Consider the following 17,250-nt stretch of genomic DNA (forward strand, 5'->3'; position numbering starts at 1 on the left):
GCTTTGGTTTCTTTAGCATCAGTGTCAAAAGCATTTTCATTGTCAAGCCTTCTGTCTCTTTCCATTCCCCACTCCCCCTTTTGCTTCTCAAAAAAAAAAATTAAATAAAAAAGGAAGAAAGATTGGATCCAATTTTCATCGGACTAACATCAGCCTGAAGATATTTTCATCAGTTCTTGGCAGATCCTAGATGGACTGTGTAATAATGAATGCCTTTTCACAATTGTTTTCCTCACACTTAAGTTCATTTTCTGTGAGCACTGTATGAAGTAATTTTAAGCTTTTAATTGTTTATGATATCTGGTACTTCTAGACTCTGGGAATGTTGCTGTATCTGTGAAAGAGAATTATTAAGCACCAGAGAAAAATGCCATGCTACTTGCTGTTATGCTGAGGAAGACCTGCCAAATCTTGCAGTATTTGTGCATGCTATAGAGGTGGAAAGAAGGGAAGCTTGCAGAGCTAATAATAGCAGCAGCTTTGTGGCTAGGAGCCTCATAATTGTAACTCCATGATGACAGTCTGATTCAAAACATGATGGAATCCATTTTTCTATCTATTCCTGTGGTCTTGGATCAGTCCTTACAAATCAGAGTTGAAAAAAACCTTGGATGTTTTTGCACAAGACCAAAAGATCCTTTCTACTTCAGGTGCAGGCAGGTCTCTTTCAGCATTTGTCAGGGTAAGCTTTTCAATATATTCACAATTTGTCTAAATGTAGCATCCTGTGATCTTTAAGTCTGTCTCATGCAGTGTTGGCACACAAGACCAAAATCTGGTTGCCAGTACATCATTCCTGCCTTGCCCTGCTGTTGATTACCTTCCTGGCAGTGTGAGGAGAGGCAAAGAACGTGACTTGCCATCTCTTGGCAGGCAGCACCATTCTGGTGGGGTTTGTGAACAACCAGCAGTGGGCTGTTCATTACAAGAACAACTGCAGACAGTGGACAACATAGTAGAGCACCTCTCTCTCCTGTGAGGAAAGGCTGAGAGAACTGGGATTGTTCAGCCTGGAGAAGGCTTCCAGGTGACCTTCAGCCTTCCAGTACCTGAAGGGGTCCTAAAAGAATGATAGAGAGGGACTTTTTACAAGAGCATGCAGTGACAGGACAAGGGGGAATGGCTTCAAACTGAAAGAGAGTAGGTTTAGATTAGATATTGGGAAGAAATTCTTTACTCTGAGGGTGCTGAGGCACTGGAACAGGTTGCCCAAACAAGTTGTGGATGCCCCATTCCTGGAAGCATTCAAGGCCAGATTGGATGGAGCTCTGAGCAAGCTGGTCCAGTGGAAGGTGTCCCTGCCCATGGCAGAGGGGTTGGAACTAGATGATCTTTAGGGTCCCTTCCAAACCATTCTATGGTTCTGTTGTTCCATAAAACTTAGCCTTGAATCAAAAATTGAAGCAATCTTTCATCAAGATGTGATGATGGATTCTTCATTGCCATCAAACTGGGTGTTTTTCTAAAAGATGCAATCTAGTGGCAACAAGATTCCTCCCAGGGAATGCCCCTTCAGAGCAATCCTATGGCTGCCTTATGCTGGGGGTCACATTGCCATCTGTTCTTCTGGTCTTATCAGAAACAAATTATGAAAGTCACATTCACAAATAAAGTCCATGCTCTGTTATTTAGTTGATGCTTGGGTTTCAGTGCAGAGCACAGTAAGGTCCTTGTAACAGTTGCTGGGCACTCCACATTTGACAACCAAGTATTCATTTATGTCCACGTCATTTTTTTAATACTTTGACCTTAATCTACAAAAACATTGATTCTAGAAATACAGCTTGAAAATTCTATGATGATTCAAAAGAGGCAGACTCTTTACCCAGAATCATTTAAGACTTCACAACTAGGTAATACCAAGGAAAGGGACAAATGCCTGGTGTAACCCTGTCCTCCTTTCTTGGACAGGACTCATGCACAGGCAGGAATGTGGTCACAGAGAGAGTGCTGCTGTGGGGACATAGGGGAGCAGGAGTGCACCAGGACATATCAGCACATTTCTCCATTTGTCTCTGACTACATTTTCCAAAAAATAAAATGGTTATCGAGTCATCGTAACTGCATGGCTTGGTTAAATGTTTGTACAGTTGCAAGGATCTGTGCCTAACAGGGCTATTTTCCAAGTTTTTGGCAAATCTAGGCTGATACCTGCACAATAATCCAATTTCTGGCAGCTTGGGCAGCTTCCCTGTTGAGGCACAAGATTCAGCACCTTTTTAATACAAACAGAATTATGAGATGAGATTTGAGATGGGATGTGTGAAACATGCAGCTTTAGGCCTGGTGTTTAAATTTCATGTTATTTCATCTCAATTCAGGTTCTTTGTCCATCTTTTGGTCTTGACACACTGCTAAAATGCTCCCACTAGGTTTTTTTCTGTGTGCTTAGGTCTTGAAGAGTGTGATGTTGTGGAGAACTGCATAATTTGTGAAGTCCCCTGTGTTTAAGCAGTGTATGATACACAGGCTAGGAGATTTTGAAGGTACAAAGGACTGTCTCTTACCAGACAGACGTGAGTGCTTGGAGAAAGAGATAAAGAAGGACTGTTCCAAAAGTCCTGTCTTGGGCTCTTTGCCACAATATTTTGGGTTTTAACTTTGATTAAGGTCCATATTTGTAGCCACATGAAAATTCCACACAAAAGTATCTGTGTAGGTCCAGACTTCTCTTCCTTACAACAAATGAAATCTATCTTCTTTTCCTTCTTACTGCTTGTGGGAGCAGGTGTACATCCATTGGCATAACAACCAGATTTTCTGAATAACTTGGCTGCTGCTGCAGATGTTTAACCACTTAAAAACTGTGTTTTCCTCAGCATTTGTAAGAAAAGAGTCCATTTTAAAGTTATTTGTATTTTTATTTATAAGGACTTGCATTTAATCTTTAAAAAAGGCAGAAAAAAATCCAAAACGGAGTTAATTAAAGTATTTTCAATTACTGCTGAAGTTTGCATAGCTGTAACATTTTTGCTTAATACATAAATATGGAGCTGTCTGGAGAAAATATGGCATTGGGGAACTTGAAAAAAAGGAGACAAGTGACAGCCTTGCCTGAGCTTCCCAAAGAGGAGTTGCTCTCTGACAGCTGTTTCTCCAATGTCTCAGGAGTTAGTTAAAAGGAGCCAGCCCAAGAGTTGGAGGTGATGTCCCCTGGCAAACGTGTGTAGGTTTGACTTGCACTGCATGGGCACAGCTTGTCGCGTAAATGCGTATTTGCAGAAGATGTCAAGCAGCGTGGGGGACCCGAGGGTTGCATTTCTGCGTTCGTGCAGTGGCTGCTGCCGTGGGGTACTTCCCTCGGAGCTGGTGTAAGGCCTCGTGGAAGATGGAAATTAGGGGTCTTGTTAGCATGGTAGCAGTTGTCCATGGCAAAGGCAGTATTGATGTACAGCTCCCTCCACATACATTCCTGTTCCTGCTGCAGTCGGATCTCCCGAAGGCAAAGCAGTGAGGGTGTGTTCAGGGCCCTCAGGCTGATCCCACACAGTGGGAAGGCTGATGGCAGCTCCTCCATGGCCACATGTGCCTGGCATCCACAGGGAGGGCTCACCTTGGCAGTGGCATGGAGAGCAGTGGAGGCTGTGGGTGGATAAGGGCTGCCAGCAGCTTGTCCATCAGCGCTCACCTTTCTGCATTTGCTGGTAGATTTATTGTGTCCTCCAGTACGGGATTCATGCTACCAGCTGCCTGAGGTGCAATGGCTAGGGCTAATACGGGCTGGGCCAGGCTCCTAATATGGGATTGCTTGCTTGAGACTTGCTCATTTCTCTCTCCTGCATGGTGCTGTAGCAGAGGCAGCTTCTGTCACATAACTTACCCTTTTATGTTGTAAAAAACAGTCATTAAATAGTGACAGGTTCTCCATTGCTTTCCAGACAAGTGCTGATTGGGCTGTGTGGAGCAGGGGTTGGCCCAGACATGGACTCTATGAAGCATCCCGGCCTCTGGGTCTGAAAAGCCTTCCCTGATGACCCCTGAGAGGGTGACCGCTGCACCAGCCAGTCATACATCCCTTCTGAGCATTTAAGGGAAGTCCTGATCCATGAGTCAGACCAAGACAACATGCTCATGTACAAAGTGAGCCCTGTTAGCTGCATCTGGCACAGATGTGGATGTCCACATACAAACATGTAAACTTCAAGAGAGAGAAGGCTTGGGGCACAACATTTTGCAGGGACAATTTGACCTGGCTTGTAGCTGCCTCGGTTTGCTAGGGCTTTGTGCCCCCAGAGCCAGCCTCAGGATGCTGCTGGAGTGACCCCCTGAGACCCTGCTTGGCATCACTCAGCTCCAGCAGAGTGAGCAGGCCAGTTGCCCCAACGCTGGGCTGATACTCATCCCTCAGGTAAAGTGGGAAACTGCCAGTGTGTGGGAAGCCATTAGCCTGCAGGATTGCACTGCATTCCCTTCCCTGTGAGTGCTGTTCTTTCACTTCTAAGGATTACACTGCTTTGTCCACTTTCTACTGAGCTCACTGAAGAGTGAGTTTCCTGGAGGGAAGAAAAAAAGGACTGTCAAGTACCCTGTTTTCTTATTCTTATCTCATATTTAGTTTCCTAATTGCAGCTTGGAAATAAAATATCCTTCCTGCTAATTTTATTCTTTTGTATTTAGGAAATGCTGCCAAGTCTGACAACTTCTTCCTTCCAAAGACACGCTGTTAAGATGTATTTTTTCCCTGCTCCACAATGACAAAACTGTCAAGAAGCACTGGAGTCTGGAGAAACATTCATTTTGGGTGTGCCAGTGAAGAAGTGCTTATTAACTTTAGTTTAAATTTGTCTGCAACAGAGGGATGGGTTTATTTACACATTTCCTAATAATGATTTGAAACTGAAAGTTATATTTGCATTGAAGTGTAAGGTCTTTGAGTGGATTTTCCCAAAAGCAGCTAAAGGGATTAGGTATCAGTGTTCAGTAGAAACTGGGGGCTGCATCTTTTACCCTCTGTATTGCAAACTTCGGCTTTGGGAACCTGTCATTTTCAAACAAGACTACTTACTGGTTCTCCTTTGGTACCAGACTGGAATTTTTGGGTTTGCTTGGGAAGTACCAATGCTAATGTAAAACACACAGATTTTTTGAAGAGAATGTGTTTCCATCACATACAAGGAAGAAACATTGCCTGGCTACAGGTTGGGACACTGAGGTTTTTATCAGTACTGTGGGATCCTCAGACTGCTCCTAGAGATCACTTAGCCTAGAGGCTCAGGAAGATATAATTAGGAGGGTAGATGGAAAATTAATATTTCTTTGTGCAAAGATGTTCTCTTTTGCATAGAAATAAAGAGGTAAACCAAGACATGCAGCTCTACAAGCTTCTGAGGTAATCAAGCCATGAGCAGCTTCCCCATGTCTTGCCAAGCCCACCTCCCATCGTCCTTGTGCCCCTGGCTTTGGGAGTGACTCAGCCTTTGCATCCTTAAACTGCACGTTGCTTCTAGAAGAATATGTGGGAGGAAGGGAGGGGAAGAAGCACTTTCCAAACTGCTGTCAACGAGTCCAGAGTAGTCTCTGCTGTACTGGCACCACGAGTGGCCAAGCTGCACTAAAATAATATCAGATCCCTTGCAGTGAGTGAGCTCTGAGACTGATAGGAATGGCTCTGAAACATTAGAAACTTGGTGCTAAACCACAGAGTCAGGAAAACAAATACAAGAAGTCACTTTTAACACAAAATAGAACAAGTGTCTTCCTGGGATCATTACATTTACAATGGCACTGCCTTGCTGACCTGTCAGAGCTGGAGAAGTATTTTTCTTCTGGTTTTTTTTTCTTTCTGGTGTTATAAGACAGATGGTGTCTGCTCTTAAATAATGAAATAAGCCATGTTCCACACAACATAAGAATTTGAAAATGTTGCTATAAATGTGCAGAGGTTGTGCACTTCTCAGTTAAAATAGATCTTTTCAAATAATTCTTTCTCCAACTTTCCCCCCTTAACAAATGTGCTGTTAATCACAGAGTGAAATCTCTTTCCCCCTGTAGATCGTGTTCCGGAAAATCAGCGACGTCAAGCGGGAAGAAGAGGAGAGAATGAAGAGGAAGAACGAAGCACCTCTGATCTTACCCCCAGACCACCCAGTGCGGCGGCTGTTCCAGAGGTTCCGGCAGCAGAAGGAAGCGCGGCTTGCGGCAGAGAGGGGCCGAGATCCGGATGACCTGGATGTGGAAAAGGGCAGTGCTGTCGGGGAGCAATCCTGTGCTCGCACAGTGGTCAAGGCCAGCGTTGTGACCGTTCGGGAGAGCCCGGCGACCCCCGTGTCGTACCAGCCCGCCTCCACCTCCGGGGCCTCCGACCAGGCCAAGCTGCAGGCCCCGCCATCGGACCACGCAGCGTGCAAGGCAGTGGGGGACTACCCCCGGCGGAAAGGCTGGGCCAAGTTCAAGGAAGCCTGTGGGAAAGGTGAAGACTGGAACAAGGTCTCTAAAGCAGAGTCCATGGAGACTTTACCTGAGAGAACTAAAGCTTCGGGAGAAGCTACCCTGAAGAAGACAGACTCTTGTGACAGTGGCATTACAAAAAGTGACTTGCGCTTGGATAACGCGGGGGAGACGAGAAGCCCGCAGGACCACAGCCCGGTCCTCACCGAGGTCAAGCATTCCTTTTATCCCATCCCAGAACAGACTCTTCAGGCCACCATGCTGGAAGTGAAACATGAGTTGAAAGAGGACATCAAGGCTTTAAACACAAAAATGACCAATATAGAAAATCAGCTTGCTGAGATACTTAGGATATTAACCTCAAGAAGAAGCTCCCAGTCTCCACAGGAGTTGTTTGAAATATCAAGGCCCCAGTCTCCAGAATCAGAAAAAGACGTGTTTGAAGCTAGCTGAGGTGTTTCTTTTTAAAAACAAACAAACCAACCAACAAAGAAACAGCCCCCTAACACTTTACATTTAATCTTTCTTGAAAACGAGTGAGGGACCCGTTCACTAAGCATGTTCCCTCTGTCTAAAAAGGTACGGTAACAGAAATTGCAACCTCATGTCAAGATGGCAGCTGACTTTGAAGCCTTTTTGACAGCAAGGGTACAGTTTCTAAAATTTTTCTTTTCTCCCTTTGTCCTCATTCCTCTCCCACCCCCCCCCCCTCGGGATGTTGGAATAAGAATTCTGGCAGCAGCAGCCGTCCCTGTGAGCCCCAGGTGACCTCTGAAGTTTTTGGAGCATGCCTTATGTCCCTAGCTCGGGTTATGCCTATATGAATAAGCACTTGCCAGGGTGCTTATATTTTCAGTGTTTGGTGGGTTGTTTGTTTTTTTTGTTTTGTTGCTGCTGTCACTGTCTCAGTCATCTCTACAGCATGTTGGATGTCACAGTATATTTTCATGTATCTGTAATAATGCAAGAAGCAGTAGGAGACATGTATTTCATTGTGTGCTGAAGTTTCTTTTGGACAGTCAACGAAGGGCTAACAAGATGAAAAAAATTGTACTTTTTAATTTCAAACTGACATATTGCTAAAACAATTACATTTAGCAACATCTTCAAAAATAGCCACAGTATTCCAGATCTGTTAATAAGTGGGATCTTCCACACTGTCATTCACTGAATCAAGGACATGTTTTTTCAAAACTTTTAATGTTTTTTCAAAAACTTGACTTCTGTCTCAGATGCCTTTCAACATTTGATACTTTTGCTTTCAACTCCAGCTGCTGGAGGCCAGAGGTTGGGGTGTGCAGTGTATCTGAGAGCAGCCGATGGCACAACATATTTGGAACATCACTAACAGGTCCTGCAGATTTGCTTCCCAATGAAAATATACTGTGGCATTTATCTCCTGTTCTGCTATGAATCTGCTCTTTTAATTCTTGTTAAATTATTATTCAGAAGTTTCTGTTTTGATAAAGTTCATTGTAGCCAAAGGCTTTCACTGAATTTTTAACAATTTTAGATTGTGGCATTTTCCTCTACATCCAGATGTATTGTTCCTGATCTAATCTAGCTTGGAAGCAAATGGATAGTAGAGGTAGAAATACAGTGCTTACTGTATGCAAGTGCTATTGTAGCAAGGAAACAAAGAGATCTGCTTCTTAAAGAAGGAGATGTTTCCAAAACTTATATTTTCATAACTTTTTTCAGAGGAAGATTGAAGCACTTTACCAAAACTACTCTTCATTATTCATATAGGGTAGCACAGACTTGGGTTCTCACCTTGGGATATAGGTGTATATTCACAATTTATTCACTCCACTGATCTGGTATGTTCACTGCTTAACAGTAGCTTAGAGCTCAGAAGTATGGCACACACTCCAAGGGGTTTTCATTTTTAATGGCAATAGGTCTTAACACTGTATGTGTTAAGTCTCATTCTTTTTCCTTGGTACTGAGTCATTTACAAAGGAACACAGCATTTTTTGGGGGAAGATTTTTGTTCATGTTTAGTACAGAAGAGGCAAGGAACGTGAGCAGTATTAAGGATCTCTGCTGGCCTGATGCTCGCACAGTGCAATGCAGAACTGTCAGACATCCCCAGGGAGGTGGGAGGTGCCCTGATGAGTGGCACAGTGGTGAGGCCGTGCCTGTGCAAAGCTCCCAGCTCAGGTCCTGCCAGCAGTGTGTTCGTTTGTATCTGTTCCTGCAGTAACTGCCCTTGCTCTCTAAGATAACAATATTCCAAGCCCAGCACCACCATTTCCAAGTCCAGAGGCAGGTGGTTTAGGATTGGCTTTCATTGTCTTACTCCTTGGTTTGGTATGGAGGTGCCCAGAGGGAGGCGAATTCATAGCCAAGGATTGAAATACTCCTGAGAAGCAACTCTCAGGTTCAAATATGTAGGTCACCTTCTTCCCTCCCACAAGAAAAGGGAAGCAGGGAGGTGGATTAGTCTGAAAACAAGAAGCCACTTCCTTAACTTATTTCTGGTTCCATGTTTAGGTTTTTCCAGTGGTACCTGGTGTCTTTTCTAGTTGCTCACTGCAGACCTGCAGTGCTGAGGAAGGCTCTCTCTGACCAAAGCCACGCTGTTTGTGTTTGGTGCTTTAATCACTGTAAGTGGCAGCAGTTACCTGCAATAGCATGGCTGCCACAGAAACCCATCCATCCACAGTTCCTGTGAGAAACTCTGTCATGATTTTTTTTCTTTCTAGTCTTCTTAGACAGTAACTACCACCAAAGTAAACCCGAGGTGTACTGATACACAAGGATTTGTAATTGATTTCCAAAAGTTCTAGCAAGTTTTTTGAGACTACCTTGGAGTCAGTTTTCTGATCCAGGCAAATTCCTCACCAGCATGATGTTCACAACACTTTCCTTCATAAAATTTTTGAAAGGCTGAAAGTCTTAGCAAGTCCTTTGTGAAAGTGTCACTCATTTACCTGCAGTTGAATAAGCATGGACATGATCTTATGAGCCCAGGGGGACAAGGGAGGAAGTGTTTACAACCTCCCAAGTATGTGCCTAGTGTCTCCAGAATTGCAGTGCAGACCTACAATTAAATGTGCAGTTGCAGGTTACCTGTCCCTTTGTTGCTGATACTGATGTTTCTCAGTGATATTTTTGTGTGCCCTCAGGGATATGTTAAAGGTTACTCTGTTGTTGCTGGTTGCCCAGCCTGGAATCCCAGCAGGACCAGCCCTAGAAGCCCCCTAATTGTAATAATAACCCAGGCCTGTGAACAAAGGCAGACAAGTCCCCATTTTCTGGGGATGCTCCTTGTGTAGCCTGATGCTCAGAATGATACCGAACTCCTTCCCACCCTGCTGGTGTGCAGCACCCAGTCCTTTTCTAAGGCTTTTTTTCAGGCTCTTACAATGGCCTATAAAGGCATTTATTATTTGTAAAGCCTTCAAAGATTGTAACACACTGCTGAATTCCACTTAAAATTTAAGATTATGGCCAAATTTAATTTTGTTACAGTCGTGAAATGGCAGAGAAACTCTGCTCCTTAAAATGACACCTTCAGGGTGGTGCTCCAGATGAGCCCTGACAGCAGTCAGTGTCACTCAGACCTGTACAGCTGTAACTGAGGCGAGGCCCATTTTTATGAACTGTCAGGCACTAAAACTGGTCGTAGGAGAGTGCATCATCCCTCAGCAACCTGTATTTGTTGTAAGAGAATTTGAAAAAAAATACCATCTAGGGATGAGCTTTGGTGTTTGGATTCCCTGGACTACTGAGTGGTTAAAAAATGAACAGATCCATGCCCACTCCTTTGAACCCTGGACTAATCTGGACCTGTGCTGTGGTGCCCAGGCTCTGCTGATGCAGCACTTTTCCTTTAAGGAGTGGCTGAAAGCCCCTGTATTACAAATCTGTCTTTCTCCCCTGAGCCTTACACTTAGACAGATGCCTATGGCTGGATGGCATGTGGACCCACCATAAATGTTACTTGTTCTTTGATTTTATTTGTCAGCTTTTCCTTTTTCTCTTGTTCCTCTCTACATGTTGGTTACGCCTTTTTGCTTAAATTATTTTCCAGCTTAGAAATGAAGCATCTCTGAAAATAAGACTCTGCCCCTTCACAAGCAAATGCTTGTACATAATATAAAGAAAAAAACCAAACAAAACCCAACACCTGAGTTTGTGTTCTGGCATAGTGCTTCTGCCATTTAACAACCTGCTAAATGACCTGCATCATTCTAAAAGAGATGATGTCTTCCATTTTGGTTATATGGTGTAATTAAATTTCAGTCAAAAGAAGGTAGTTGAGAGAAGGAGCTGTATTATGATTTGGTCAAATGGGAACTTCTGAAAGTCCATGCTTAAATTGTTAGAAAGAATACAAATATGCAGCACATAAAAAAGGATTAAAAAAAGCAAACCCCAGCCCTCACCCCTGCCTTGTTCAGATACATTTACTTCTGTCTGGTTTTACAAGTATACTTTTGAAAACACCATTCTTCCTTTAAATCTCTTCCACAGTTCTGCCCTGAATCCCAGCGAACACCCTGTTTAACAGCTTCGAAGGAGATGTTCTGTTTCTACAGTACTTCCCTTTAATGAACTGAACAAGATACTTACTGTGACTATCTGGTGATATATTTTCAATCACTCTTAACCAATCTGTGAAAAAAAATTACTACATAATTTGTCTTTACTATATAAACAACGTGTATGATTACACTTGTGCAGATGCGTGTACATACACACACATATATATATAATATCTATGTATAGATAAGTCTATGGATTGCATTTCTGTTAAGTAAAAGCACATTCCTCATTGATTCCAGTCCAAGAAGGGAGCTTAAATCTTCCCAGTAGACATCCACTGAGTGTCCTGTTAGTGTCTTGTTTGTTATCTGTTGAACGTATAAGGCCATGATTTTGGATTTTTCTAGCTGGCCTCAACTTCATACTGTGAGTCTGGTAAATAGTGTGACTGCAAGAAGATCTGGTGAGGGTCATGATAGTCAGGAAAGAGAAATCCATGTGAAAGTGGAAAGATGCTGTATCCTAGTCGGTGGGGATAAGACTCATAAGCTGGTGTTTGTTGCTCACAGTATCTGAAGCCAAGCTGCCCTGGTAGTGTTTCTCATGGCTTTTTCTGCAAGAGAGATGGTGGAATAGATGGATTTATTTTTTTCTGGTACCAGGGGTTGTCTCAAAGGTGCTGAGCCTATCCTTCTCTTCATGGGCAGCATAACACATGGTTGCTGCACCTCTGCTTTCTTGTCCTGGTGTTAGGTGGTAAAAGCATCTTCTGAATTTTTCATTTCCACATAGTCTCCTGTGTGTGTATTGGCAATAACAAAGTCTGTGTTTTAGCCACACTTATGATACATCAAGACAAACCTTTTAGAGTGAGTCCCATGCAGGGGAAGCTCCAGAAATTTGAGGTGAGGCACAGTAGGATACTGTATCCTCCAATCTGACATCATTTTGACCACATTGTTGTGGGAAGCATTGATTCAATTAAATAAAAATAAAGCTTTTTTTGCAATAAGATATATCCAGCATTTAGCCTTAAGACCCTTTCATAAGTGATATAATTCAAAATGTGATTCCATTCTTCTTCCTTCTTAATGTTCTGTAGTATTTACAGTGTTGCCTAAAGATGAAGCACTTTGATTAGCTTTCTAAATCTAATGGAAATCACTTGCTGGTAATCACATTTCTTTCTCCACTTATTGCCTTCTTATTAGGATAATGAATTACTCCAATTGCCCTCTCCCCTCATAAAACAAAGAGATATAACTATTGTCTAAGTACTTTTGTATATCAGGGAGCCAGCCCATCATATTGCAAAAGTGTTTGTTTCAGAGACTTTTTTTTTTACAGATCGACAAAGCTAATGTGAATTACCTGCAACTGTAATTTGATTCAAGCTGATTGTTGAGTGTTGTGTAAACATATTTGATGTGTAATCCCAGAACATCTCTGTAACTGGATCCAATGCCTAATATTAGCAAAACAGTTCAGGGTTTTCACTAACTGTTCTGAAAGGCTCATGGGTTTTTTTCTTCTTCCCACTAAATCTGTGACCACTAACATAGAAAAAGAATCATTTTAGCTGTAGATGAAAGAAGTTCAATAATCTTGTATCAGGATGAACTGCTATATAAAGAAATACCGAGTTTTCTAATGAATGTGTTATATTATTGTACCTACATACAATCAATATTTGTACATCTGTTGGAGACCTGTCTGCGTTTCAATATTTAGCCACCACTGCATGGACACTTGATTGATATGCAGTTAATGCAGTTGCTTTGGCGCTTTTCAATGTACTTCACTCATTTTTATCCTTTCAGAAATCCACCGAATACTCTCAGTTCTTTTTCTTTGCATTTGTCACTTTGTTCAATGAAGCATGACTAGAAACAGAGAATGAGTAGATACTATTTTTGTGGTCAGCAAAGCAGCTGCCAGTAGATAGACAGTGTGTGTATGTATGTATGTATACGCACTGTCTGGGAATGTTTTAGATACAAATGCAGCCACCTCCATTAATGATATCCCTAGTCAACATTTTTAAACAAGCACAAATAATATTTGTAAAAAAAAAAGTTTAATTTTATTTATTATAGTAATAAACTATTTTATACATTACAGTTGCTTTGGTGTGCTTTTCTCTGTGTTGAATATGTGCTCACAAGATCAACAAGGTAGTTTTAAATTACCTTCTGGAACTTCTGGCTAGCAGTTTTGTTGCTGTTGGTTTGTATCTCAAGTGTTATCAGTGGAGCAGTGGGATATTATTACCCTGATTGTAAATGATTCAGGTTGTTTTTTCAGATTCCTTTCTGCTGTGTATCAGTGCAAAGGGATTCACATTTCCAGGCTTACTTTAAACTGAACTCAGGTGCTCTGTAAAGGGAATATCCTGACACCCCAGGCAGTGTCCTGTGCTGTGGACCTCAAGTCTAGTCCAGGTATCTGCTGAGCAAAAAGAGATCACCAGAGGACTGGCTGTGACTTGTCTGAAATGATCATCCCATGTCCTGAGGGTACACATGTCTGTAGTCGGTCTGTGTTTTAGACTGTGTTCACTGCTGCAGTATCTGAGAACTTTTACAAAACTCATGGAAACCAGAGATCAAAGAAGCTTCTGCTGTCCTGTCATCTGCTGCAGAAGAAAGTGACCTCACCATGGACTTACACAAAGACAAACCCCCCAGAGGAACCCCCGAGCAGTGTGTCACTTGGCAGTGACACTGCTGCAACAGGCAGCAATGAATATTATTTTGTTGGCTACCTCAGCAAAGGAATCAATAACCAGAGGTCATGGGAATGGGAGATCCTTTCAGGTCAGGATGGACATTACGTGACAGGATCACAGTCAGCAGGCATTCCTGCAGGCCAGAAGCCACACTGGAAGTTTATACAAAGTTTTAGTCTTCAGGATGTCAGCCTGGGCCCCGTGAGCTTTGCAGCCATTTTTGTGGTTCATTCTCCATCCTCTCGCTCAGGGGTCTGGTGAATGTGGCTGTCACCTGTATTAATGCACTCCAGGGGCTTGTCAGTCTCATCTCTAAAAGAACAGCAATAAAGCATAAGCTTTCAGATTGCCGAGCTGGGGCGGAACTGTACGGAGAGCAGCCAAGGAGCACAATGAGGAGCTATTTTTAACACCATTTCAGTATCCACTGTCGTATGTGGTGTGACAGGATCTCTCGTCACTCACATTGTTTCTCAGGCCAGAGTGAAAATCCAACTTTCTTTTGTGTGATGTTATACAGTGTCCTTATACTTACTAAAAAAGGGAAAATTACCATAGTGAAGGCATGTACTTTTGCTTGGGTTTTGGTTTATTTGGGTTTTTTTTGAGGTCTCTAGAGGCTGTTGTGCTCATTTTCTGATTCTTCATTATTTTCTTTGCTCCTGCATTCTTCGCAGCCTCCCTGGCTGTGCTCCAGGCTTCAGTGAGTGCAGGAGGGTTAGCACTGGCCACTCAATGTTCCCCATCAGAGTTTCTCTCCCCTCAGCATCCCCACAGCATTTCAAACCAAAGGTAATTAACTACAGCACTTTTTGCCCAGATTCACATGCCAGATTGCAAAGGTCCATGTTCTGCATGCTGCCCATCAGGCCTGGGCTCAGCTGGGCAGCTGCAGCCCCAGCAGCTGTGAGCAGCCTCGGGCCCATCTGCACCAGCCCCTGCTCCTCGTTCCCTGCACCTGGGAGCACATTCAGAGCAGGGACAGAAGGTTTCTAGAGCACAGGGAGTGTGCTGTGGCTTCCGATTTTTCTCAGAAACAGCTGCAGGTATTGTTCTTCTGTTTGGTTATGAATTAGTGTCCAGCTGCTGGGGACCCCTGCCAGGCACGTGGGGTCTTTATCTGGCTGAGTGTGAGGCCCCAGGGCAGCAGCAGGGATCCCCGGGGGCAGTCAGCAGTGCATCGGCTTTTGGGGAGGTAAGTGCTGCATACACAGCTTTAAATTCTGCATTTAGTAATGGTGCTTCTTTAGTTGTCCTGTGGTGCATTTTAGTATCTGTGTTAAGGTCAGAAGCACTCTGGTGCTTTTTTGCAATGGAGTAAAGACAACCAGCATAAAGCAGCTCTTCTGTGCTGTGAGAGCCAGTGGGACTGAACTGCAGAAAATCCCTCCCCCACACGTGTGCAATAGCAGTGGGTTTTATTTGCTCCCCCAGCACTAAGGAAACATCACAACTATTCTGGTTCAGCATGTCCCAGCAGTGTGTGTGTGCCTGGTCCAGGGCAATGCTCAGAAGACCACCCCCCTTCCCCCCCAAAACTCGGGGAGAGAGTGCACCGAGCTCCTCACCCAGTGAGAAGCTGCCGCTGCACCCCAGCACTGAGGCTGAAGAGACCTTGGCTGATGAGCTGCTCTCTGTGCTTGCCTTCTGCTCCACGAGTTAGGCTGGTTAGTAAGGCTGTGTATCCAAACAGAAAATGCTGGGAAGGATGTTGTGTTGCTATGGTATTTATTGCTGCCAGTGGTATCAGGGGTTGATCTGCAACACACATATAAAGAATCTCAGCCAATACAAGTATTTTTCACCTAGACAATTCAGTCTGTGCTTCTTTCGTTCTAATTCACCACAACTTCTGTGTTGGTACGTGGCAGCTGGGAGAAATAACCTGTCCTGTTCTTGAAAGGATGACTAAAAACCTGTGAGAAATCCAAAGAAGGCACTAGGGAAAGTAAACTCCTGAAGTCTGTCAGAAGTAGACACCAAGACGCTTGTGCACAGCTGTATCTGTAAAATACATGTGCTCAAGCCTTGTCTTTTTGCTTTTTTTTTCCTTTCCTTTTTCATTCCTGCTCCACCTTTCCAAATTAAGTTCTAAGTCCTTACGTAGCACAGCCAAATTCAAATTTAAGCTGCCCCGTGGCACAGGTGTAGGTTTAAAACAAGCTTAACTGTGGCAGCTCCATCCATCATTACCAATTCTGAAGCCTTCTCCCTGCAGCCTCACTTTAAGTACTTACGGAGGCAGGAGTGTCTGAGAAACCTTTTTGTTGAAGGTATTTCTGTTCAGGTGAATGAGGAATGAGGGGAAAGTACAGGCTTGGCTGTTAATTCCTACCTGGGGGGACACAGAGCCCCTGCAAATATCACTGCAGTTTGTATTTGCAAATCAAAGAGGAACTTTCTTCCATGTTCCCCATCTCCCAGCTTACACAACTGGAGGGAGAAAGAAACTGTGCTGGAGTATCTATTCCACGTGGATTTTCTATAAAAGGAAGATTATGGCCTCTTCTTCATCAGGGGCTGCCATTGGGGGGAAGTGCTAAGCAGCAGTAGCACACAAAGTGCACTATTAAACCTGGGAGCTACTGTGTGCTCAGCAATGGGACCAAGACAGCTCAACAAGAAATGGCTCCCTGCAAGCAGGGCTCAGAGAGGAGAAATAGATTGCTTTCAAAGCTCTCCAGCAATCTTTTTTGGTGAGTTTTACGGTTAAGCAGAAGGTGTTTTAGAAGAACTAACGATAACAGGAAAATGTATTAACACTCTCAGCATGAAGACTGGAAAGAAAGCTAAGCTAATCCATATGGAGCCCCAAGTCAAAATATTTATTTTTGTTTTCCTTTACAATGTTAGCACTGCGCATGCAACCACGTTGACCCTGGCTAGGTGGAAGTGGAGAGACAAAAATATAAAGTACAGCTGCTCAGCTGCAAGCTAGGTTGGAAAAAGCATCCTTTAGGAAAGTGTACAGGAACTGTGCATGAAATACTGCATGAAATTACAATTCTGCCAACACAAATCGTAAATAGCTCTGTAAAATGAGGGTGGGCACCTCTCATTTGTGAGCAGCAAATAGAGCAGCTATTCAGCAGGTGTGCTGAAAGGCTGCAGGCTGGTTGCTCTGACCCCAGGGTAGACCAGGGAGAGTCTAAGGTCATGGCAGCAAATAGAAGCAGCATATAATGGAGCCAAAGTAGAGCCCTGGAGACCTGTCTTTATGGCTTGAATCAGCTGCATTTCCTTCACCCAGGAAAATCAGTTATGGAGGAAACCTGTCTGTGTCTCAGGTAAGCATCTGAAGAAAGCCTTGGAAAATGAAGTGTGAGAGGGTGGGTTTGTGAGTTGCACTCACCAAGGGGGTAGACAGTAGGGAGCAGGAAGAGGAAGCACAACACTGGCACAAGGGCAAATGAAACTGACTGCCCAGGAGGCTCCTTCAGCTGGAGTTTCTAAAGGGCTGTAGCCCTCTGAGTCACCATTTGCCTGCTGGAAGGAGCTGTGAGATACTTTACCCTGCTTCAGTTGTCTCTGCCAGTGTCAGAGTGTGCCCTTGTGTTACTGCCAGCACCCCTAAAGTTTTAAAGGTTTAGCTTGGAAACATTATTATTATGAAAACGCCATTTTTCTTAACATAGAAGTTT

General features: G+C 43.6%; 1 protein-coding gene across 1 annotated transcript in view; it reads left to right on the top strand.

Moving 5' to 3' along the window:
* KCNH1 (potassium voltage-gated channel subfamily H member 1) overlaps nt 1-12,999 on the top strand; it is a 166,709-nt gene extending 153,710 nt beyond the window's left edge. The window contains exons 10-11 of the mRNA XM_042051427.1: nt 5,992-7,035; nt 10,870-12,999. Of these exons, the coding sequence (XP_041907361.1) occupies nt 5,992-6,840 (849 nt within the window). The 3' untranslated portion in view covers nt 6,841-7,035; nt 10,870-12,999. The remainder of the gene's footprint in view (nt 1-5,991; nt 7,036-10,869) is intronic.
* The last annotated feature ends 4,251 nt before the right edge of the window (nt 13,000-17,250 follow it).

Source organism: Corvus kubaryi, unplaced genomic scaffold (assembly GCF_017639235.1).
Source record: "Corvus kubaryi isolate FWS band 111438036 unplaced genomic scaffold, C.kubaryi_AGA036_p1.0 76, whole genome shotgun sequence".
Classification (NCBI taxonomy): Eukaryota; Metazoa; Chordata; class Aves; order Passeriformes; family Corvidae; genus Corvus; species Corvus kubaryi.